Below are 24,598 nucleotides of genomic sequence, written 5' to 3' on the forward strand. Positions count from 1 at the left end.
AGCCTATCTGGAAATGCTATGAGGATCTAGGTTAGGGCTATGATTTAAATGTGTTGTTGTGGGGACCTCGAGTACATCATTGTCCATTCTAAACCTGATGTAATGAATTTCAAAATAGACTTAACGTAATGGCATTGATTTTGACTTTTTAATTGAAATGAATTTAATCAAAGCGCACATACAGATTCACATTGCTCCTCTATCCTGTGCTAGAGCAAAACAGTCAAAGTCTATCATTTCCAATACAAGCACTGAATAACATATTCAATTATATCACACAAAATAGTATTCAGTACAAATGAATGAAGGACAACCTTCAAGTACATCAATAGATAAACTGCTATGAAAATATATTTTTTTTTTTGAGTGAGCAAATTGTTTGATGCAGCACAGCACACAGCCTGCTATTTAAAAAATCAAATAATGTTTAAGTCCCATGAGGACATCGAAGCCATTGCTTGGAGCATTTCATCTAGTGAAGGTCATAGAAAAGTGTTGCAACCAATGGCTTTCGCAGTACATGCAACACTAGATGTATTTTCAAGTATCGATCCACGTTGACTTTATCAACTGATTGTTCCTATTAAAACAGCAAAACACTTAATAATAAACACAAACGGAACACATTTCCTTTTAAACCTGCCTGAATATATTTATTAAACACAAGCAGACATCCTCAAGCAAAAAACAGGGAGAAAATACAAGATACTACACATTTTGCACACAGGTACATAAGGACGCCCAAAACAAATATGGCTATGTGCATAATTCTGCATAACCGATCATGCAACACATTCCTACGTAGTCTTGAAAAGGACACTTTCAGTTTCATACCATTTCATATATTTTATTTTTATTAGTTCATTTTGCATAGATTTGGCTGTCCCACATCTTACTTGCTACATTTCTTCAAGGCGATGGATACATGGGTTTATGCTCTGGTTGGAAGACTGGAACATACTCATGAATGGCTCATGATAAAAATAAAAAACGCAGACATGGCTTGAACATTACTTGGTACTCCCACCGGTCCTCGTCGGGATGTCCTTCTGAAGCATCTGCAGCGTCTGCCTGACGCCCTTCTCCACCCTGCGGAAGTGCATCTTTTTCCAGAAGCTTGGTGCCTGCTTCCTACCCCACTCCAGGTCTCGGAGGAAGATCTGCAGCTGTTCCCTGACGCGTTCGCGCTCCCAGGACAAGGCGTTCTTACTGATGACGCTCAGAATGGGGTGCCAGTCCTCCGAGATGTTCGAGCCCTCGGTGACTGAGGCCAGCACCTTCACGCGCCGCCCCGTGCCGCCTTGATCCGGCGGGACTCCTCGCACGTACAAGGACTGCTTCCCCACATTGCTGAGAGGATTCAGGTACAAGCTGTGGAACACAATGGAATAGATTTATACACAACCTACATATAGACACATTCAAACGCCACTTCATACAAAGACAATGCATAATAAGTGCATGATGAAAAGAAAATAGCCTAAATAAAAGTATTAAAGAAACCATAGTGGTCGAGTCATGCAAGTTCATTTTGTGTGTGTATATAGGAGTCTGCAACTGTTGGCCCACGAGCTAAATCTGGCCACCACAGAACAATTTATTGCCCCGCCTAACCCCATATACTGTAATTCCAGGACATGTGGGTACGGTGCTGCTTAGCTTACTGCACAGTGTGGATGCTGGGGTGCTCTCTGCAGGCATCCACCAGGGTCAGAGCAGCGTTGTCTCCGATGTTGTTGTAGGCCACGTTGAGCTCCTGCAGGCCCGTGTGATGGTTGAGCCTCTCAGCCAGCTCGCAGGCCCCCTTGTCGCCCATGCCCGTGTGCATCAGGGACAGCTGTCTGAGAGACTGGTTCCCTAGCAGGGCGTCCAGCAGGCAGCGAGCCCCGGACTCTAACAGCGGATTATCACACAGGCTACAGAGGGACAGTCACAGGGCACTGTATCAGCATTCAGACTGGACAAGTGAAGGCTGGTTGAAGCAGCATATCTGTTAGTTCAACATTAGACCAACCCTCATTTGGATCTCTTATTTGAAGTGTAAAGTGAGCAAATTCTCAAATGAGAGAAATTGTCCCTTTCTGACCAAAGCAAATTAATATGGCAATATTTACTGATAAAGTATTAGTTATCATACTTAAGGTAAGTGGTAAATTCCTTTGAGTTAAGTTTTATTATTACCAATACCTACCTTTTGAGCCATAGAAAAGGCAATAAGGTCATAAGCTTGGTAAAGAGTCAGCGTCTTACTGTAGAGATCTAATAGTACTGTTGGGGTCAAGTAGTAGATCTCGCAGGAGAATGCAGGACTCAGGACCCAGGCTATTAAACTGGAGACTGAAGACAACGGAGAAAGAAAAAAAGCATACACAGCTATCACAAACACACGCCCACACACATGCGTTAGCCTGCAATCCACGAACCTCAGGTAGTCAATAGAACGACTATTAAATACAAAGAAACAAACATTGAACACAGACTACACTCCTTTAAAACTTGTGAACTCCAGATTAATAAGACATTGAACACAGATTAAACTCCATGTTGCAGTTCTTAATGAAGTAACACCATGCTTTTTAAATTTTTTACAACCACAGCCAAAAAGCCGGCCAGACTGAATAACCTAATAACACTAAAATAGATAAAGGATATATTATGGGTAATAAAGTCTCCCTTTACTATCAATGCGCCTTCCTTTACTAGCATGAGAATACCCTGTTCTCAATGCCCAAGTCAAACAAGCAAGTCAAACATATTTAGGCTATAATGTCAAACCTACCATGAATAAACCCATGAATGTCACTGGATGGATCAAGTTAGGAACCTGATATGTCACTTGGCAGTTAATGATTTTAAGGCTTCCCTCGCAAACACTAACAAGCAATAAAAGCCAAAAGGGCAAATATTTCTGCATGTTTGGACATCTTTCAGTAAATAGAGAATTTGGAGTGTTAAGGCTTTGTGGTCCACTTAGATTTACCACCTGTATTCTGAAAATGATAACAATTAAATGAGGTGAACAGAGGGTATATGTAACGTAATAGGTAAAAATACACTCGTAATATGACCTTTTTACTGTGGTAAGTAGTGACTGTTACCATGGAAAGATACAAGAGGTCAATCTTGTGAGAACTTTGTAAAAAAAATATAAATACATCCTAACACAAAAAAGTTTACTTGACTAAAGGCCCAGAATTCAAACCTTCTCTCACTTGAGGTTGTGTGTGTGGCGGAAGGCGGGCCACAGCATGGTCAGCAGGTCGTTGGTCAGGTGACAGGAAGAAAGGTCCAGCTCCTCCAGGTGGTACCTCGTGGGTGCGCAGGCCAGCACAGAGCTCAGGACAAAGCATTTGAGGGGCGTCATACGCACGGTGGACAGCTTGATGCTGCGGATGGAGAGCAGGACCTCTGCCGTGAGCCGGGGATTCTGGAACTCGTAGAGGAGCACCAGCAGGTCCATGAGCTCCTCGGGGGGCTGCCACTTCACGATCTCTGCCGCCAAGTGCCTCTTGAGGGTCCGTGTGATCTGAGCCACCGTGGTGCTCTTGATGCTGCAGCCCAGCTGCTCCAGCAGAACCCGGTTCTCGTAGTGAAGCAGGCCGCCCATGAAGATGGGGTAGAGCTCGAAGGCCCGGCTGTCCAGGCGCTCCTGGGGCTGAGGGCCGTGAACTCCCAGCAGGCTCTGCTCCACTTGGTCCAGCACGTCCTCGTTGAAGCTGTCCTCGCTGCGGAACATCTCTGCCGCCATGGTGCGGGCGATGCGGCCCTTGCTGCGGCTGCTGATCTTTTCAAACAGGCTGGGAAAGAGCTTGAGCAGGTTGAAAACAGCAAAGACTCTGAGGGGGATGAACTTGGAGATGATGCTGATGAGCGTGTTGACATCTTCGCCCACTTGACCGATGACCACGGTCACCTCTTTGCTCAGTTTCTCCAGAGCCGTCTTGTTCTCGCCGAGGACGACGTACAGGGCAGCCAGGTACTCTTGCATGGCGGGAATGGCAAACACGTAGCGCTTCTCCCTTTCATCAAGCTCTGACCTTTTGGTCTCGACGCAGGGCACCAGGAAGAAGTCGAGGACGTCAGTGCGGAACACGGCCAGCTGACGCAGTTCCTCATCTGTTTTGGTCTTACCCCCCACAAACTGTTCCAGTTCCTCCTCTGAGAAGGAAGTGCGCTTTTTGGAGACTCCGTCAAAGGCCAGTTTGCCCACAGTGCGGACTACATAGAGCATCAATGAGTTCTGGTCATCTGGAGAAGATACAGCCCCACCCATGTCCAGCACTTCCCCTCCAAAGTTGAGTCTCAGAAAGCTGGTATAGATACCAGTTAGCGTACGTATGGGTGCCTGGGCGTCGGTGAAATGTAAAAAGTGGAGTATGGCACAAGTCAGCCAGCAATAGGAAGGTAAAAAGCAGGCGGCCGCCAACTGGCTCTCCCTCTGTAGGTTGAGGTAAAGCAGCTCGATGAGGGACTGGGCCTCCTGGTTTCTCGGCTTCTCTCCAATCTGTTGCAGCAGTCGGCTTGTGAAGTATGCTCGCTGGCGATCTGGGTCATTAAAGCCATATATCTGTGCGTAGCGTTTCACATACTTTGTAGGGATGTGGTCAAGGGCAGACAACCTTGTGGTGACCAAAATACTGGCCTAAAAAAAAATTAGTTAAATTATCAATACATGTACATTACTAAAAATGTTTCATCACAACTTGCTGGGGTTGGAAATAGACATACTGAACCTGATTGAAGTTGATAACCTTGAATGGTAACATACTGTATTTTTCTGTTTGATTTTATAGCAGCATCTGCATTGCTTAAACAGCACTTTCCTTAGCACACAGCACATTTTACTGTATGCAACTGACTAAATGTAGGTTGTGGGCCAATACCTCAGGCAGCAGGTACTTCCTGAGCAGGTTCACCACCACTGCCCCGGAGGGGAGGGCCTCGTCTGGGTTGCTGCACAGCTCTGTGGAGCTAATGCGGAAGTCCAGTTTCATCTTCTCCATGCCGTTAAACAGAAACAGCACATCCTTGGCCTGGTTGTTCTCTCCACTCAGCATGGGGATCTTTTTCAGGTGCAGGTATTTCCTGCTGACGAGGTCTCTCAGAGATGTGGACTTGGATAACTGGGAGAGGTCCTCGCAGGAGAAGGGCACCAGTAGTTTGAACTGGGTCAAAGTGAGCCCGGCACACCAGTCTAGAACCAGCTTCCGTACCACTGTGCTCTTCCCTGTCCCGACCGCCCCGTACAGCAGCACGTTAAGGCCCCGCTCCCTGCCTCCTTGCTGAGTGGGCTCAAAGAGCTGCTCCATGGTGACCGAGGCACTCTGGGGGACCTGGGATGGCTTGAGGAGAGGGGTGATTAAGGGCCCTTTCCTATCTTCTGGCTTCCTCTCCAGGATGAGCGGCTCCACGTGCATGGTCTCGGGGGTGAAGTAGCCCCCGAACTGCTTCTCTTCCTGAGGTAGGTGGCTGAACCATAAGGTCAACTTCTTCTTGTGGATCTCAATGGGATCTGTGAAGGAATCGACCAGTATTTAAACACAGCAATGAACGAACACATTCTCTTGAATTATCAAGAGCACCAAGATTACTGAAATACCTATGGCAAAACCTCTCGTTGAAGGATTAGTATGGCCACACATTACCTACAGTAGGATTAACTATCTTCTTATAATCTACGTAAACACCCTATAACAGACCAGTAAGTACAGAACAGTAAGGAACATGCAGTTATGGAACACTTACCACTTTGCCCTTGCTTTTTGTTGCTTTTTAATACTTGTCTGTTAATTGCATACTTATTTTCCTTATAGTTCCTAATACATAGCGGGGACCTACACAACAGATGGTGTGAATTACGAGGACCAGGCTTCAACCTTACGTGATGGGACATATGTACAAACTCGGTTTACCTGTTTGATTATGGACTAGACTGGAGCAAAAAAATCTTGAATGAAATCCACTGGCTGAATAGGAGGAGGATTTCAACCTCCTCCATAGTCCTCCTGGAAGCCTCAGCTGTCTGTGGGGGTGGACACAGAGAGGCTCACTCAACAACACTGACTATTTCTCTACTTACATGTCACAACAGGTCGCAAATGTCCAGGACACACACACACAATACTGATTGAGCACTAAGACTAGCACTTTAAGGTTTCCTGGACACAGATTAAGCCTAGTCCTGGACTAAAAAGCAAGCTCAACAGAGAATTGCCATTAAAAAAAATGATTTTTAGTCCAGTATCAGGCTTAATCTGTGTCTGGGAAACTGCCCCTATGTGTTGTCTGTCTACACTGTATGTAGGGGTGGAACTGTAAAATGTCAATGTCTGGGTAATGAGCAGTTGGTTTGGTGTTTCTGTCAAATGTACAAGTCTGTGGAAGAGAATGTTGACTCACCTGTGACATGAGCTCATCTTCCTATAAGTGAGGACTCTGCTTGCGAGTCTGCTGAGATTCACATCTAAAGACAAACACAGTCACTACGCCATATAATTCTCAGTGGTTATAAGGAATACATAATACATACAGTATGCTGTAACTATTCCCTCCCTCAATTTATTACAATTGTTATATAGAGATAACAATACTGTTATGCTACACAGACAGTTTTTCTTACCTCTTTGTAAAATAGAGATGTTAGATTTGGAGAGGACATCATTGAGAGTGCCTTGCCATCTCCTCCTGAGGACCCCTGAGCCGATCCAACACTGCCACATCCTCCTAGTAGGCTTTCAACACTGTCAAAGGAAAGAAATCAGTAAATGAGCCAATAACTGTCTCTAATTTCATTGATTAATTTGGTTGTGCATAAAATGAAACAAAGTAATTTATTCAGAAGAAAGCTTGAATGCATGACTCACTTGTTCCAACTAGTTTACATCTTGAGGAAACTTAAACAGTGCTTCCACTTCCTGATCCTAAGTCTTTGTTTCCCGTGGGTCTTGGTTTACTGTAGTTTAACGTGAACCTGCAATGCAACATGACACTCAACTTAGTGCAGTATATCATATCAATGACCTCAAAAGCATAAAGTCACCTACTAAGTCAATTACACAGTAAGTGTTTTTGACATTGTCAACACTCTCTTAGTTACATCGAAGCTAAGTAAGTGTTAGTTCCCACTGGACACAGACGTCGATTCAACGTCCATTCCATGTTGGTTCAACGTAATTTCATCGAAATTATGTGGAAACTGTTGATTCAACCAATGTGTGCCCAGTAGGTTATCACTCGGATATTAGCATATTCACACAAATCTAATTTCACTAAAAAGCATTCATACACACGCATGAATGCATTCATACACACATGCAGGAAGGGAAACACTATACCCTATGAAAAGTTTGTCCCAGTCCCAATGCGTTTCCTCTGTGTTCTCTCAGGATCAGACATGTAGCTAATAGGCTAGACTGTGCTGCTCCACTTTCCAGCTGCTTGCTCTTGACTGGCCAAACAAGCTGAGTCATGACAGCAATAAGAGATATGCACTCCTAGAGGCAATGTGAGAGAGAGTCCCGGAACATAGTCTTCTCCCAAACCACCACACCATTACCCCTGTCCAATCCCTACTCAGCACAGCTAATTTACACTGTGTAAGGCCCTCCCCTTCTTTAGTTATGCACCTATCCCTCTCCCACTCTCTTTGGTCCTCCCTCAATGCATGGAATCTCGGCCACTCCTAAGTTCAACACTTTTGGAACAATTTTGAAACATATGGGCAGTCTATCAGAGGAGGCTTGTGGGAGGAGCTGACGGCTCATTGTAATGGCTGCAATGGAATTAATGGAACGGAATCAAACAAATGGAAATCACATGTTTGACTCAGTTCCATTTATTCATTTCCAGCCATTACAATGAGCCCGTCTTCTTATAGCTCCTACCACCAGCCTCTTCTGCAGTCTGAGTCTATTAATGCACTGGTGTGCCCCATAAGACGTTTACATTATCTGTGTTAAAAGACAAGGTCACAGGGTTGTCATTTCAGCTAAAGCTAGGGTATGGAAAAGTGTCAAGTCAAGTCAAACAGCAGTGACCTAGCCAAAGCCATCTACTACAGCCATCTTTACCTCTGCCATGTGCAGTGGCGTGTATTCATGGATGCAAGTGTCAAGGGGAGCCCGTTTGGATTTGGCTTCACACCAATCACATCAGAAGCCAAACGTCAATGCATCTCTTTGTGTTGTTGTGATCCGGTGGGTGGCTAGCTAAAATTGTCCCATTCCTAAATTAGCCATGGATGGAGAAAGGGATTTGGACTTAATTCTCCGCACTGGCTAATGATTATAACGTCGATTGTGATCCAACCACAAACGTATACATTGGTGCCCCTGGCCTGCGATGATGGAAGTTCAACATGGAGCTAAATGTAATAGGCCTAGCACATTGTTGCCCATGAAAGGAAGTTAGGCTAGCGAGCAAGCATTTTAGCCTGGTAGCCTAGAACAGAAACTAAAAGCATGTACTGTATGACAGAGTCATAGACCATTTTGGCAACATGAAAAGAGGAGGATGGCATTGCTGATTTATCTCAACAAGTGGGGTGAATCAAGATGTTTTTTTCTACTTGCAAACACACACAGAAATCAGTACAATGGACAGCCACATCATATTTAGTTTACGTTGATTGGACTAAATAGTTTTCGGTATCTTTTAGCTGTCACTGTCTTAATCGAATCACCTATGCTTAGTCTGTTAAAGTTGAAATGGTGCTGGATTAATGGAGGCCGCGCCTGGTTTCTTTGCGACAACTCTCCATGGTTAGTAGTCTGAAAATAACAGGAAAATGTACTTGCTTGACTATGCTGTAACTGTTTGTTACATGCAATATGTTTTGTGGACTTAACCAGACAGATGTTTCTCTACGGTTTTGGCGATGAAACAAAAGATTTATTGAATTTATTCTGCCACTGTGTCTTCTTATTGTCTCAGCCTTAGGCCTATATGATCTAACAAGTTATAGAGCAAACAACGCAATTATCACAACACATAGGTTGCCATAATTATGGCTTTTTTCCCACTGGTTTGCCTACTTTGGTCTTGGCACCTGCGCTCTAGCCAACAGCTCGCAGATACAGCACGGGTAGGCTGTGCGGGTATAGTCTGAGATATTATGGATAAGGGTAAGAATATTTGTATTTGTCAAACGGATGTCAAGCATCGATAATCATGTCACCAGAATAAGACCCTCGATATTTATTGGAAAGGAGCATCAAGATCACAGTGCACTTTCACCACCCTGTGATGTTCATTAGGGATGCACGATATATCGGTAGCTAAAAATGCCAACATCGGCCTGATGTCTAGTTTAACGCCGATGTGCAAAACCAATGTCAAAGCTAACGCGGATGTGCCAAACCAATGTCAAAGCTGACGTGAATACCTATTTAACGTAAGTAGATGACGTAATGATGCCACGAAAAATACAGCGCTACACAGAACAAAAGCAGAAAAAATACTAAGCGCACACTTCTAACAACCAAACAAGTTCTTGTCGAGTAGTCATTTGAAAGAGTAAAATCATTTCAGCGAGACAACTCAAAGGCGAAATCCATTAACCCCTTGACAATCAACAGTCCTCTGTCGTGGATGATGTCGACTTTCGTTGGCTGGTCGAGCCCTGGTACACACTATTTTTCAGATGTTGCCCTACCGGAGTTACACAGTACTGTTGAAACGTGCATCCATGAGCTATTTGCTATGGGCGTCAATACTATTATCTTCACGACTGACATTTGGACCAGCGATGTCAGACCCATGAGCATGCTGACTCTGACAGCACAGTGGGTCGACGAGGATTTCGTACTGAGGAAAGCCATATTGCATGCTCAAAAATGTGCTGGTTCTCAAACAACTGCTGCCATTTCAATGACATTTGAGAACATGTTTGAAACTTGGAAACATGAACACACCCCTAGTGCCATTCGAACAACTGACTTGATAAAAAAGCTCATCAGCCTAGTGGTTAGAGCGTTGGACTAGTAACCGAAAGGTTGCAAGTTCAAATCCCTGAGATGACAAGGTACAAATCTGTCGTTCTGCCCCTGAACAAGGCAGTTAACCCACTGTTCCTAGGCAGTCATTGAAACTAAGAATTTGTTCTTAACTGACTTGCCTAGTTAAATAAAGGTAAAATACATTTTTAAAAATAAACTGTGTCTGCAGCAGACATGACACCCTCTGTTATGGCATTGAAATGCCTGCTCAACCTCACGGCCGACAGACAGTGGGGTTAAACCTTACAAAAGCTCGAGGCTGTGAATAAGCGATTCGGTGGCATTCTCTCTGAGCCTCTTTAATGTGTCGCCACCATGCTCGATGCTAGGTACAAGGACCGCTACTTCGATGTAGACAAGAAACAGGGTTTACGTGAAATGTTACATACACAGCTGGACAAGATGGAAAAGGACAGTGTGCACTGAGGAAGAGTGTCCATGGACAGACATAGCTGAAACTTCACGGCTTGACATGTATGATGAAATCCTGGTTGAGAATGAAACGACTGAACAATTGAACAACGAAACAGCTCAGCAAATAAGTGAAAGAAATGGGCTTTTATTGTGTTTTCTGGTAATGGGGACATACGTAAATACAAACAAAATACATTTTGGTGTGGTGTGTGTAACCTTTATTTAACTAGGCAAGTCAGTTAAGAACAAATTCTTAGTTTCAATGACGGCCTACCCCGGCCAAACCAGAACGATGCTGGGCCAATTGTGCACCGCCCTATGAGACTCCCAATCACGGCCGGATGTGATACAGCCTGGATTCAAACCAGGGAGTGTAGTGACGCCTCTGAACGGATATTCAGTGACTTAGACCGCTGCGTCCATGTGTGTGTTAACTATTGAACTGTACTAGAATGGACGCAAACATTTTAAATATCGGTACTGATTTATTACAAGGAAAATATTGAATATCGGTATCTGCCAAAAATGTCATATCAGTGCATCCCTAATGTTCATCATAAATTAAGTCATCTGTAGCCTAATAAACTGCATGGTTTTCAGAGTCATAGTGAGAGGAGGACCACACACCATATCAACACATTAATCCAAGTGAACTTTGATATGATGGTTATTATATCAATATTTGCACATAAAGGCGTTTCCACTTGCATTTCTCGCATAATTAATTTTACAGACACAAAATGATCCCATCAAGCTGAAAGACCAAATTCTGTAGTATCAAAACGAACTGTTTCCATCACAGCTGCCATGTTTTTAAAAATCCTGTATGATTTACTCGCATAAAAACTGTGGATGGAAACGTGATTACTGTTTCTTCTTGTCTCGCACTTAGGCTTATGTAACACGGTGGCAAGGCATATGAACTAACAAGTTATAGTGGAAACAACACAATTATCACAACACATCGGTTGTAATATGGATTATTTTTTATGGTTTGGCTTCTGTATTTGCCTTTGAAATCGGGATTGGAATGGTGTGGCCATACCCAATTCGCCCACGACTGGCTCACGTGAACTACAATTTCGACGCTGCGTTGGAACGTTTAAAAACGTAAATAATCATGCTTGCAATACCACTTTCGACACATAATGGCCTTTATCTTTCATCAGCGAGAAATAATCCTTTATATGAAAATTAAACTGCTACAGTACGTATTGCACAGATCCATACATGGGTGCCTCCATCCAACTACACTTCTGCACAGTGTTGTTAGATTCTCCTAACACCGAGATATCCTGCGATAATTGGGTGTTCTATACTTTCTGTGTTCATGTTCAGACCGAGGGTCGAGCTCTTAACAAACTCCCCGGTATAGAAGACGCCTTCGTCCAATGACTCTTACATGCAATGTAATGGAACTGAGAGTCATGAACAAGGGCATAATATTTTTCTGGACACACACCTAATTTGATTGGCATAGTTCAATGTCCCTTTGCATAGTCATTAAAATGTAAACTGGGTGATTCCTCATTTCTTTACAGGAACTATTGGAGAGACACCAAGTGCAGTAGATAGAACTGCTTCAACGAGCAAAACCGTTAGGCTAAAATTCTGAATCGTAGGCTACTCCTCAGTTACGCAACAAAACTGTGCGATGCGCACTCCCAGCAATTCTGATTTGATACATTGTAGCAATGTGGGCAAGCGAAACAGGCTACGTTGTTGCTCAATGAAAGATATGTGCAATGGCGAAATGCACTTATTCTGTTGCATAAAAAAAGAGCCCAGTCGACTGGTGATAGTGACAGACAGCCCCAAAAACAAAAAAAACAAAAAAATAATAATAATAAAAGACAGTGACAGACAGCCCTGACGACGGTGTCCTTGGGAGAGAAAATGCTCCTAGTTAACATACATGCGTACAAAAATAAGTCACGAATTGAAGCGTAGCCAAAGCCAAGTTTGAGGCATATAATGTTATTTTTAAAACTGTTACCAAAACTTTCATGACTGAGTCGACGACGTTTAATATTTGATTTATTTTAGCCATTAGATAGCCTAACGTATCCAGAGTTGCTAACGCTATCGCTTACCTCTCTTTTCAGAAGAAGTCAGTCATCATAACATACAATATATATTTTGTTGACTCGGTCTAGTATACGGAATGATTTGCGCGTTCTAAAATGCTCGTGCAGAAGAAGAAAATATGACCGCAATCATTTTCATGTGGCGCAAAGTAGACTAGACCGCTTCCTCAACTGAGCTGAGTGTGTACAAATGGTGCTGTCAGTATGTAGCGCCTGATGCCCATTACCCTTGTGCGAGAAAGCATGGTGAAGCCTACTTTGGGTGACTGGCAGTTCTTTAACCCGAGGCTATAGTCAAGTCAAGGGTATTGCATCTAAGGGTGAAAAATGTATTCTACTATAAATCTCATTTAAACTTTATAGTTAAACGTAATACATATTTCTTATTAAAACTGTGACTCTTGTAAACGAGTTAATGCCAACAAATCCAATAGGCCTTCATGCAGTGGCGATTTTACTATGTAAATCTTGGTGGGGCAAACAAACAACATGTTTTTTAGATGCATGGCAGCAAAGCCACAACACTAAACAATACATTAATTGCACTATAACGGTAACAAACGGTGCAAACAAACTGTTAGGGCCTACATAAAGCTGTCCCAACACCTTACCACTGCTGCACCTGGCTATCAGCAGAGCCTTGCCTGGCAGTGAAACAATTAATTCAGTCTCATATCTCTGCCTTTGAAAAAAACATAGCTAATATGGCTGACAATTGAGGTTAACACACTATGGCATAAGGGTAGACAAGCGGATTCGATGCAATCCGTAATTTTGATAAAGATAGTAATGAGCGAGTCAGATAACTAGCTATTAGTGGGTTATCTCCGACGGTGGCAACTGGTGTGATGGCCAGATATCGTTTCCGAAAATACAGATTAGAAAAGATAGCTTATGTAGCTAGTAAAAACCTTTCCTTTCAAAGAAAAAAACACAAAAGCTAACTAGCGTGGTGACTAGCTTGCTAACGAATAGTTTAGATACAGCTAACTTGGTCGTGAACGAGTTAGCCGTGTTACAGCTGTATCCGTACCACGATTTTGTGTGACTCAAAATGGGTTGAAATTTTACCAAGATACAGCAAACAAATAGGACCATATGCATTTCAGGTACTATAACATCCCATGTTTATCTTCCAGGACACAGAAGTTTACATACACCTTAGCCAAATACATTTAAACTGAGTTTTTCACAATTCCTGACATCCTAGTAAAAAATCCCTCTCTTAAGTCAGTTAGGATCACCACCTTATTTTAAGAATGTGAAATGTCAGAATAATAGTAGAGAGAATTATTAATTTCAGCTTTTATTTCTTTCACATTCCCAGTGGGTCAGAAGTTTACACACCCTCAGTTAGTATTTGGTAGCATAGCCTTTAAATTGTTTTACTTGGGTCAAACGTTTTGTGTAGCCTTCCACAAGCATCCCACAATAAGTTGGGTGAATTTTGCCCCATTCCTCCTGACACCGCTGGTGTAATTGAGTCAGGTTTGTAGGCCTCCTTGCTAGCACACACATTTTCAGTTCTGCCCAGAAGTTTTCTATAGGATTGATGTCAGGGCTTTGTGATGGCCACTCCAATAACTTGACTTTATTGTCTTTGAGCCATTTTGCCACAACTTTGGAAGTGTGCTTGGGGTCATTGTCCATCTGGAAGACCCATTTGCAACCAAGCTTCAATATATGACATCCTCATGATTCTGTCTCGTTATTATTATTTTTAGATAAAACACACTGTTTTGCAATGAAGTTCTAAAGTAGCCTCAGCAGCACTCTGTAGGGTAGCACCATGATGTAGCTGGAGGACAGCTAGTTTCCATCCTCCTCTTGGTGCATTGACTTCAATACAAAATCGAGGACGCTCGTGGTTGACACCCCCTTCCATAGACTTACACGGTAGTTACATGTATGACCACTTATGCTGCAAATACTACGTCCAAAATAACACATTTTTTTACTGCAGTAATTTTGCAGTGTAACTGCAGTTACAGTGCAGTATAAATGCAGTTCACCCGCAGTACACTGCAGTTATTCTGCAATCACTGCACACAAATACATTTACATTACATTTAAGTCATTTAGCAGACGCTCTTATCCAGAGCGACTTACAAATTGGTGCATTCGCCTATGACATCCAGTGGAACAGTCACTTTACAATAGTGCATCTAAAACTTAAGGGGGGGGGGGGTGAGAGGGATTTCTTATCCTATCCTAGGTATTCCTTAAAGAGGTGGGGTTTCAGGTGTCTCCGGAAGGTGGTGATTGACTCCGCTGTCCTGGCGTCGTGAGGGAGTTTGTTCCACCATTGGGGGGGCCAGGGCAGCGAACAGTTTTGACTGGGCTGAGCGGGAGCTGTACTTCCTCAGTGGTAGGGAGGCGAGCAGGCCAGAGGTGGATGAACGCAGTGCCCTTGTTTGGGTGTAGGGCCTGATCAGAGCCTGGAGGTACTGAGGTGCCGTTCCCCTCACAGCTCCGTAGGCAAGCACCATGGTCTTGTAGCGGATGCGAGCTTCAATTGGAAGCCAGTGGAGAGAACGGAGGAGCGGGGTGACGTGAGAGAACTTGGGAAGGTTGAACACCAGACGGGCTGCGGCGTTCTGGATGAGTTGAAGGGGTTTAATGGCACAGGCAGGGAGCCCAGCCAACAGCGAGTTGCAGTAATCCAGACGGGAGATGACAAGTGCCTGGATTAGGACCTGCGCCGCTTCCTGTGTGAGGCAGGGTCGTACTCTGCGGATGTTGTAGAGCATGAACCTACAGGAACGGGCCACCGCCTTGATGTTGGTTGAGAACGACAGGGTGTTGTCCAGGATCACGCCAAGGTTCTTGGCGCTCTGGGAGGAGGACACAATGGAGTTGTCAACCGTGATGGCGAGATCATGGAACGGGCAGTCCTTCCCCGGGAGGAAGAGCAGCTCCGTCTTGCCGAGGTTCAGCTTGAGGTGGTGATCCGTCATCCACACTGATATGTCTGCCAGACATGCAGAGATGCGATTCGCCACCTGGTCATCAGAAGGGGGAAAGGAGAAGATTAATTGTGTGTCGTCTGCATAGCAATGATAAGAGAGACCATGTGAGGTTATGACAGAGCCAAGTGAATTGGTGTATAGCGAGAATAGGAGAGGGCCAAGAACAGAGCCCTGGGGGACACCAGTGGTGAGAGCGCGTGGTGAGGAGACAGATTCTCGCCACGCCACCTGGTAGGAGCGACCTGTCAGGTAGGACGCAATCCAAGCGTGGGCCGCGCCGGAGATGCCCAACTCGGAGAGGGTGGAGAGGAGGATCTGATGGTTCACAGTATCGAAGGCAGCCGATAGATCTAGAAGGATGAGAGCAGAGGAGAGAGAGTTAGCTTTAGCAGTGCGGAGCGCCTCCGTGATACAGAGGAGAGCAGTCTCAGTTGAATGACTAGTCTTGAAACCTGACTGATTTGGATCAAGAAGGTCATTCAGAGAGAGATAGCGGGAGAGCTGGCCAAGGACGGCACGTTCAAGAGTTTTGGAGAGAAAAGAAAGATGGGATACTGGTCTGTAATTGTTGACATCGGAGGGATCGAGTGTAGGTTTTTTCAGAAGGGGTGCAACTCTCGCTCTCTTGAAGACGGAAGGGACGTAGCCAGCGGTCAGGGATGAGTTGATGAGCTAGGTGAGGTAAGGGAGAAGGTCTCCGGAAATGGTCTGGAGAAGAGAGGAGGGGATAGGGTCAAGCGGGCAGGTTGTTGGGCGGCCGGCCGTCACAAGACGCGAGATTTCATCTGGAGAGAGAGGGGAGAAAGAGGTCAGAGCACAGGGTAGGGCAGTGTGAGCAGAACCAGCGGTGTCGTTTGACTTAGCAAACGAGGATCGGATGTCGTCAACCTTCTTTTCAAAATGGTTGACGAAGTCATCTGCAGAGAGGGAGGAGGGGGGGAGGGGGAGGAGGATTCAGGAGGGAGGAGAAGGTAGCAAAGAGCTTCCTAGGGTTAGAGGCAGATGCTTGGAATTTAACGTGGTAGAAAGTGGCTTTAGCAGCAGAGACAGAGGAGGAAAATGTAGAGAGGAGGGAGTGAAAGGATGCCAGGTCCGCAGGGAGGCGAGTTTTCCTCCATTTCCGCTCGGCTGCCCGGAGCCCTGTTCTGTGAGCTTGCAATGAGTCATCGAGCCACGGAGCGGGAGGTGAGGACCGAGCCGGCCTGGAGGATAGGGGACATAGAGAGTCAAGGGATGCAGAGAGGGAGGAGAGGAGGGTTGAGGAGGCAGAATCAGGAGATAGGTGGGAGAAGGTTTGAGCGGAGGGAAGAGATGATAGGATGGAAGAGGAGAGAGTAGCGGGGGAGAGAGAGCGAAGGTTGGGACGGCGCGATACCATCCGAGTAGGGGCAGTGTGGGAGGTGTTGGATGAGAGCGAGAGGGAAAAGGATACAAGGTAGTGGTCGGAGACTTGGAGGGGAGTTGCAATGAGGTTAGTGGAAGAACAGCATCTAGTAAAGATGAGGTCGAGCGTATTGCCTGCCTTGTGAGTAGGGGGGGAAGGTGAGAGGGTGAGGTCAAAAGAGGAGAGGAGTGGAAAGAAGGAGGCAGAGAGGAAAGAGTCAAAGGTAGACGTGGGGAGGTTAAAGTCGCCCAGAACTGTGAGAGGTGAGCCGTCCTCAGGAAAGGAGCTTATCAAGGCATCAAGCTCATTGATGAACTCTCCGAGGGAACCTGGAGGGCGATAAATGATAAGGATGTTAAGCTTGAAAGGGCTAGTAACTGTGACAGCATGGAATTCAAAGGAGGCGATAGACAGATGGGTAAGGGGAGAAAGAGAGAATATCATAGTCAACTGCAGATACTGCAGCTTCAAAACTTCTATAAGGGCACGATTGTAGTGGTTTACTAACACGTTCGTTCTAGGAGCTATGTTGACTTGAAGTTAGCTTATATGGCGACAACGATGTAGGCTGTGTGTAACAGTTAGCGGTCATGATATGAAGGTTTGGCTTGGAATGTTTTTTTTCGGGCTTGTCACAGACAGCTGATGTGTTTTGCACTGAAGTACACAAACAAAGGGAAAAGGTGAGAGGAGAGCGCCTAGATGCGAAAAGGAATTACCGAAAAATCAACGGGGCTCATGCTGTTTGTATGTGGCTGCTATGAAAGCGTTTTAATATGCCACAATAGATGTTGGCAAAATACCTACCTGCACTTTCAAAGGAGCAGCTTTTTTGGGTGTGTACGTGTCTCTCTGTGTGTGTCCTCAACTTGCAGCCGGTAGCCAAGTTGCGCATTCGTTTCATGTGTTTTCCCTACCCTTTCCCCACTTGTTAGATATTAAGCACATTGATAGCAAACGTCCTCGCCATGTGATTTATCATAATAGCAGGCAGCAGCGACCTAAATGATCAGCCCGAAAACATGCAAAGAAATGTGATCGGGTGAAATTATGAAGCGAGTAGAGGAGAAATAAAGCTTCATTCTATCCAACAAGAGCAGCAGGATCAACATACAGACTTACCCCCATCGCGAAGTCCCCTAAAGGCTAACTTTCTAGCCCCTGCTATCTGCTTGCTTGCTAACCCGGTCTGCTAACTCCTAGCTTGCCGGGCCCGGTCTGCTAACTGCTTGCTTGCTAACCCGGCCTGCTAACTGCTAGCTTGCCCTGGTCTACTAACTGCAGTCTACTAACTGCTAGCTGCCGGCCCCGGCCTGCTTACTGCTAGCTTACCTGCCCGGTCTGTAACTGCTAGCCCATGCTAATTGCTTGCTTGCTAACCCGGCCTGCTAACTGCTAGCTTGACCCAGTCTACTAGCCTACTAACTGTTAGCTTGTTAGCATCATTTGCCTGCATCCGTAATTGGTCTGTGACCAAACAACCACCCCTCATCACTGTCAAACGCTCCCTGAAACATTTCTGCAAGTAGGCCTTTCTAATCGACCTGGCCAGGGTATCCTGGAAGGACATTGACCTCATCCCGTCAGTAGATGATAACTGGCTACATTTTAAAAGTGCCTTCCTCACCATCTTAAATAAGCATGCCCCTCTCAAAAAATGTAGAACTAGGAATAGATATAGTCCTTGGTTCACTCCAGACCTGTCTGCCCTTGACCAGCAAAAAAACATCCTGTGGCGTTCTGCGTTAGCATCAAATAGCCCCCGTGATATGCAACTTTTCAGGGAAGTTAGGAACAAATATACACAGGCAGTTAGAAAAGCTAAGGCAATATTTTTCAAACAGAAATTTGCATCCTGTAGTACTAACTCAAAAAAGTTCTGGGACACTGTTAAGTCCATGGAGAATAAGAGCACCTCCTCCCAGCTGCCCACAGCTCTGAGGCTAGGAAACACTGTCACCACTGATAAATCCACTATAATTGAGAATTTCAATAATCATTTCTCTACGGCTGGCCATGCTTTCCACATGGCTACCCCTATCCCGGTCAACTGCCCGGCACCCTCCACAGCAACACGCCAAAGCCCCCACCATTTCCCCTTTACCCAAATCCAGATAGCTAATGTTCTGAAAGAGCTGCAAAATCTGGACCCCTACAAATCTGTCGGGCTAGACAATCTGGACCCTCTCTTTCTAAAATGATCTGCCAAAATTGTTGCAACCCCTATTACTAGCCTGTTTAACCTCTCTTTCGTATCATCTGAGATTCCCAAAGATTGGAAAGCTGCCACGGTCATCCCCCTCTTCAAAGGGGGTGACACTCTAGACCCAAAGTGCTACAGACTTATATCTATCCTACCCTGTCTTTCTAAGGTGTTCAAAAGCCAAGTTAACAAACAGATTACTGAACATTTCGAATCCCACCATACCTTCTCCGCTATGCAATCTGGTTTCAGAGCTGGTCATGGGTGCATCTCAGCCACGCTCAAGGTTCTAAACAACACCATAACCGCCATCGATAAGAGACATTACTGTGCAGCCGTATTCATCGACCTGGCCAAGGCTTTCGACTCTGTCAATCACAACATTCTTATTGGCAGACTCGACAGCCTTGGTTTCTCAAATGATTGCCTCGCCTGTTTTACCAACTACTTCTCTGATAGAGTTCAGTGTGTCAAATCGGAGGGCCTGTTGTCCGGACCTCTGACAGTCTCTATGGGTGTGCCACATGGTGCCATACTGGTATTAATTTATTTTGCTCCTTTGCACTCACTGTATGAAGACTTTTTGTTTTCTTTTGTTCTACTGCATTATTGACTGTATGTTTTGTTAATTCCATGTGTAACTCTGTGTTGTTGTATGTGTCGAATTGCTACGCTTTATCTTTGCCAGGTCGCAGTTGCAAATGAGAACTTGTTCTCAACTAGCCTACCTGGTTAAATAAAGGGGCAATAAAAACATATATATATTTTTTTTTACACGGAATTGACCGCCACTGCGCAGATACCTCTATGGCCATAGACACTATTTACTAACAATTGCTTGTATACATAACCAGAGACACTATTCAGGTTACATTAAACTTACCACAGGTCACAGGTAGTGAATCCAGGTAGGTTAGGTTTGACATTATTCATACATTTTATTTAATCAAGAGGTTCAGTTTACTAATTTAAAATATATTATTGATCATATGTTGATTGGTTTGTAAGCGTGTCCATAAATACTGTACTTTCCATTCATTTTTTGTGGCCCTCATTCTAAATATTTACTTAATGGTCACCCCTGGTGGGTGAACAGTGAGTCTAAAGATCCTCTGAGGCAGGGCTTCCCAACCCTCTTCCTAGAGATCTACTGGTCTGTAGGTTTTCGATCCAACCCTAATTTAGCATATCTGATTCATCTAGTTAACCTTTTCGAGATAGGGGCACTCTTTTAATTTTTGGATAAAAAACGTTCACGTTTTAAACAAGATATTTTGTCACGAAAAGATGCTCGACTATGCATGGAATTGACAGCCTTGGAAAGACAAAACTCAGACGTTTCCAAAACTGCAAAGATATTATCTGTGAGTGCCCCAGAACTAATGCTACAGGCGAAACCAAGATGAAGTTTCATACAGGAAATGCCCCAGATTCTGAAGGCGCTGTGTTCCAATGTCTCCTTATGTGGCTGTGAATGTGCCAGGAATGAGCCTGTGCTTTCTGTCGTTTCCCCCCATTGTCTGCAGCATTGTGACGTGTTTGTAGGCATATCATTGGAAGATTGACCATAAAGAGACTACATTTACCTGGTGTCCCGCCCGGTGTCCTGTGTCGAAATTATTGCGTAATCTGTAGGTCCATGCGCGTTCCATTTCTTCAGAAGAGAAAATCAACTGCCACGATGGATTTTATCGTCGATAGATATGTGAAAAACACCTTGAGGATTGATTCTAAACTTCGGTTTGCCATGTTTCTGTCGATATTATGGAGTTAATTTGGAAAAAAGTTCGCGTTTTAATGACTTTTTTTTTTCCTTACCCAAACGTGAACAAAACGGAGCGATTAGTCGACACAAATAATATTTTTTGTAAAAACAGAACATTTGCTATCTAACAGAGTCTCCTCATTGAAAACATGTGAAGTTCTTCAAAGGTAAATTATTTTATTTTTTATTATTTTCTGTTTTTTGTGGAAAATGTTGCATGCTGAAATAGAGGCATAATCCTATGCTAGGCTAATACTAATACTAATACTGTTACACAAATGCTTGTTTAGCTATGGTTCAAAAGCATATTTTGAAAATCTGAGATGACAGTGTTGTTAACAAAAGGCTAAGCTTGAGAGCAAATAGATTAATTTCATTTCATTTGCGATTTTCATGAATAGTTAACGTTGTGTTTTGCTAATGAGCTTGCGGATAGATTTACACAATCCTGGATACAGGTTTTTTTTCGTAGCTAAACGTGACGCAGAAAACGGAGCAATTTGTCCTAAACAAATAATCTTTTAGGAAAAACTGAACATTTGCTATCTGAGAGTCTCCTCATTGAAAACATCCGAAGTTCTTCAAAGGTAAATGATTTTATTTGAATGCTTTTCTGGTTTTTGTGAAAATGTTGCCTGCTGAATGCTAACGCTAAATACTACGTTAGCTATCAATACTGTTACACAAATGCTTGTTTTGCAATGGTTGAGAAGCATATTTTGAAAATCTGAGATGACAGTGTTGTTAACAAAAGGCTAAGCTTGAGAGCAAATAGATTAATTTCATTTCATTTGCAATTTTCATGAATAGTTAACGTTGCGTTATGGTAATGAGCTTGAGGCTGTATTCACGATCCCGGGATGGCTCGGCGCAAGAAGTTAAGATCTTGTTGAGCAGCTAATTCGTAGAATCAGGTGTGTTAAATTAGGGTTGGACTGAAAACCCACAGGACAGTAGATCTCCACGAAGAGGGTTGGACAGCCCTCCTGGAACTCATGCCACATGCCAGTTCAAAACATGTGTTACACATACATTACACAATAACTTGAGAAAGAGGGAAGAGGAAATACATTTTATTCCTTGTCAGAAACTCCCCAGATAAGGAGTGGCTACCGGTTCAACATAAAACGGCATGTATGAAATGAGTACTGGACACTTCCAACAGGACCTGAATACAAGATGAGTATGATCATGGCATCTTTTCTCTCCGCAGCTCTGCTGTTGCTGGTTCCTGGAATCCTGACTGAAAGTAATGTAGAATATATTTATTTACTTTACGTCTTTGTAATGTCATCTCTATCACCTATACGCTACAGTATAGTTGACATTGTAAATTACAATTTAAGCAGAGTCTTCCATTGAGTTGGTGGTAGTCAACAGCATCTCAAACACACCCAATAAGACCTACAGTACTAATGTCGCATTCAGAGGGGTCCTTATCGGTGCCATGAGAAGACTGCAGGAGACCACTGCAGGATTCAAGTTAGTAGATTATTAAGTTAAATTGGCTCATTGTTACATGCTGTTTCGTTAAATTCTTGGCAGTTGGTGTGTCAGTGAATTTATGTTATGTTGTCAGGTGTCATTGGTGAGCACTGTTGTTTTTGCAGTTTCACCTACACAGAGGACCGCAACTATGGTCCCTTCCTGGTAAGTGTGAATGGTGTAGCCGGGAACAATACTGAAAACACTTTCTGGGAGCTCCTTGTTCAGACTGGGGGGAATGGGACCATAATCAGACCTGATGTGGGTGAGTAATGATGGAAATCCTCTTCTCTCTCTTTCTCATTTTTTTGTGGTGTATTTGCTGAGGGACAAATCACCTGATAGAAATTAGGGGAAAAGCATGCATAATATTAATTAATGACATTCATAATATATAACAACACCTCTGTCACACAAATGTTGCACATACTGTACAGTATACCTACTCACACACAGACCTATTTGGACATTATTTCTGCAGGTATTGGCTGTTACATCCCTGAACCAAATGACCGCATCATCCTAAAATTTACTGAGTTCGTCTCGGGCTCGCACTCCGTGAGTGGCAACAGTTCGAATCCTGGGAACCTCACAGCAGGAAGTAATGTAGCATTTTTTAAACTTCTAGAACATGTTTACCTCTTTGCAATGTTATCACCACAGTATTGACATTGCAGGCAACATGGTTTTTCAACAGACACTTCCAGACTAGATTCCATTGAGCTTGTGGTAGTCAACAACATCTCAAACACCACCAACAAGACCTACAGTACTGACATTGCATTCAGAGGGGTCCTTATCGGTGCCATGAGGAGACTGCAGACCAATTCAGGATTCAAGTTAGTAGATCACTAGCTTCCATTGTGTCATTGTGAGATGCTGTAGATTGTTAAATGTGCGTTCAAATCATTACAGTTTGAGCAATTGTGTAGAACCTTTCAGTGACCATGAACAGACAATATTATGTAGTGCAAGGTGTCATTCATTGCATGGCATGGAGTGATACTGCATTTTGCACCTTGTTCACTGTCAAACGTAATTGTGGTATTCTGGCATTTCACAATGACTCAAATTCAAATAAATTCATTATTCTGTTGTTTTTGCAGTTTCACCTATACAGAGTACCCCGACTATGGCCCCTTCCTGGTGAGTGTGAATGGTGTGGCTGGGAACAATACTGAGAAGACTTTCTGGGAGCTCCTTGTTCAGACTGGGGGGAATGGGACCACGATCAGACCGGATGTGGGTGAGTAGTGATGGAATGTCTTTTGGTCGGTCAATACGATCTGTCGGACCGTCTCTCTGTCTTCATCTTTCTCTTTCTCTGCAAAGCTAGAGAAATACAGTAAGGAAAAAAGCACGCAGGAGTTATTTTATATTATTTACATTCATAAAATATAACAACTGTCACCAAAAGGTTGCACATACTGTATAATTACTCACACATTGTTCTATTTTTATATTATTTCTGCAGGTATTGGCTGTTACATCCCAAAACAAAATGACCGCATCATCCTGAATTTTACAAAGTTCACCACAAACTCCGCAAGTGGCAGTTGTACAAATCCTGGTGTGTTGTTGTTTTTGGTGGGTTTGTTTTTTTGTTTTCTAATCTAAGCTTAACCCTTGCCTCAGTGACTACCATACATAACCCTAAGACACTATCTAACCCCATATCTTCGTCACTACCATACCACACCTTATTAAGTCACTAATTAACTCCATATCTAACCGTAAGTCACTTTCTAACTCATTAGCAGGGAAGTTCACTTGCTTAATACATCTAAATCGGCAGATAAACATGTGGGTTTTTGTTGTTTTCTGTGAGTATGATTTTCAACCAGTGTAAAAGTTATTGTGTGATCATGTTGGAATAGACAGTAGCTCCTGATCAGTACTGTTTTGTGATTTGAAAATGTGCCACAGTTTTGCTTTAATACAATTTGTCATTCAAATAAAAATACATGTTAAATGAAAATAAATCTCTCATTGTTTGAATTACCTTTAAAATTCATGAAGCTTTACCCTGACACCATAGCAAATACGCTGCAAAGGCATGTGTTCCTTGTAGTGTTGGAAAAAGTATGCAATTGAGTAAAAGTAAAGATACCTTAAAGAAAATGACTCAAGTAAAAGTGAGTCACTGAGTAAAATACTACTTGGGTAAAAATCTAAAAGTATTTGGTTTTAAATATACATAAGTATTAGAAGTGAAAGTATCAATTATTTGAAATTCCTTATATTAAGCAAACCAGGCGGCACCATGTTCTTGTATTTTTATTTACAGATAGCCAGG

The 24,598-nt window shown here is 43.6% G+C and overlaps 2 protein-coding genes across 7 annotated transcripts; one reads left to right on the forward strand and one right to left on the reverse strand.

Annotated features, from left to right (window-relative positions):
• Nucleotides 1-626: 626 nt before the first annotated feature.
• nlrx1 (NLR family member X1) lies at nt 627-12,680 on the reverse strand. Of its 3 annotated transcripts, none has more exons than XM_046313929.1 (10): nt 12,503-12,680; nt 6,864-6,970; nt 6,620-6,740; nt 6,400-6,463; nt 5,913-6,022; nt 4,884-5,512; nt 3,213-4,642; nt 2,251-2,337; nt 1,665-1,916; nt 627-1,371 (listed from the first exon to the last, which is right to left on the reverse strand). In XM_046313929.1, the coding sequence occupies exons 3-10, from the start codon at nt 6,717-6,719 to the stop codon at nt 1,011-1,013; spliced, it is 3,033 nt and encodes a 1,010-aa protein (XP_046169885.1). In that variant the 5' UTR covers nt 6,720-6,740; nt 6,864-6,970; nt 12,503-12,680; the 3' UTR covers nt 627-1,010. The 3 variants fall into 3 exon arrangements, with proteins under 3 accessions (XP_046169885.1, XP_046169884.1, XP_046169886.1); XM_046313928.1 differs by lacking the exon at nt 12,503-12,680 and adding an exon at nt 7,335-7,599; XM_046313930.1 differs by lacking the exons at nt 2,251-2,337; nt 12,503-12,680 and adding an exon at nt 7,335-7,601.
• Nucleotides 11,249-24,269, forward strand: LOC124005056 (transcobalamin-1-like). 4 transcript variants are annotated; one of them, XM_046313933.1, is made up of 8 exons: nt 11,249-11,519; nt 22,031-22,066; nt 22,164-22,299; nt 22,428-22,567; nt 22,784-22,903; nt 23,000-23,141; nt 23,409-23,548; nt 23,777-24,269. In XM_046313933.1, exons 3-8 carry the CDS (start codon nt 22,265-22,267, stop codon nt 23,917-23,919), a joined length of 720 nt encoding a protein of 239 aa, XP_046169889.1. In that variant the 5' UTR covers nt 11,249-11,519; nt 22,031-22,066; nt 22,164-22,264; the 3' UTR covers nt 23,920-24,269. The 4 variants fall into 4 exon arrangements, with proteins under 4 accessions (XP_046169889.1, XP_046169890.1, XP_046169888.1 ...); XM_046313934.1 differs by having other exon boundaries at nt 22,167-22,299; XM_046313932.1 differs by lacking the exon at nt 11,249-11,519 and having other exon boundaries at nt 21,653-22,066; nt 22,167-22,299.
• Nucleotides 24,270-24,598: the final 329 nt, after the last annotated feature.

This window comes from Oncorhynchus gorbuscha, linkage group LG19, assembly GCF_021184085.1.
Source record: "Oncorhynchus gorbuscha isolate QuinsamMale2020 ecotype Even-year linkage group LG19, OgorEven_v1.0, whole genome shotgun sequence".
Taxonomy (NCBI): domain Eukaryota; kingdom Metazoa; phylum Chordata; class Actinopteri; order Salmoniformes; family Salmonidae; genus Oncorhynchus; species Oncorhynchus gorbuscha.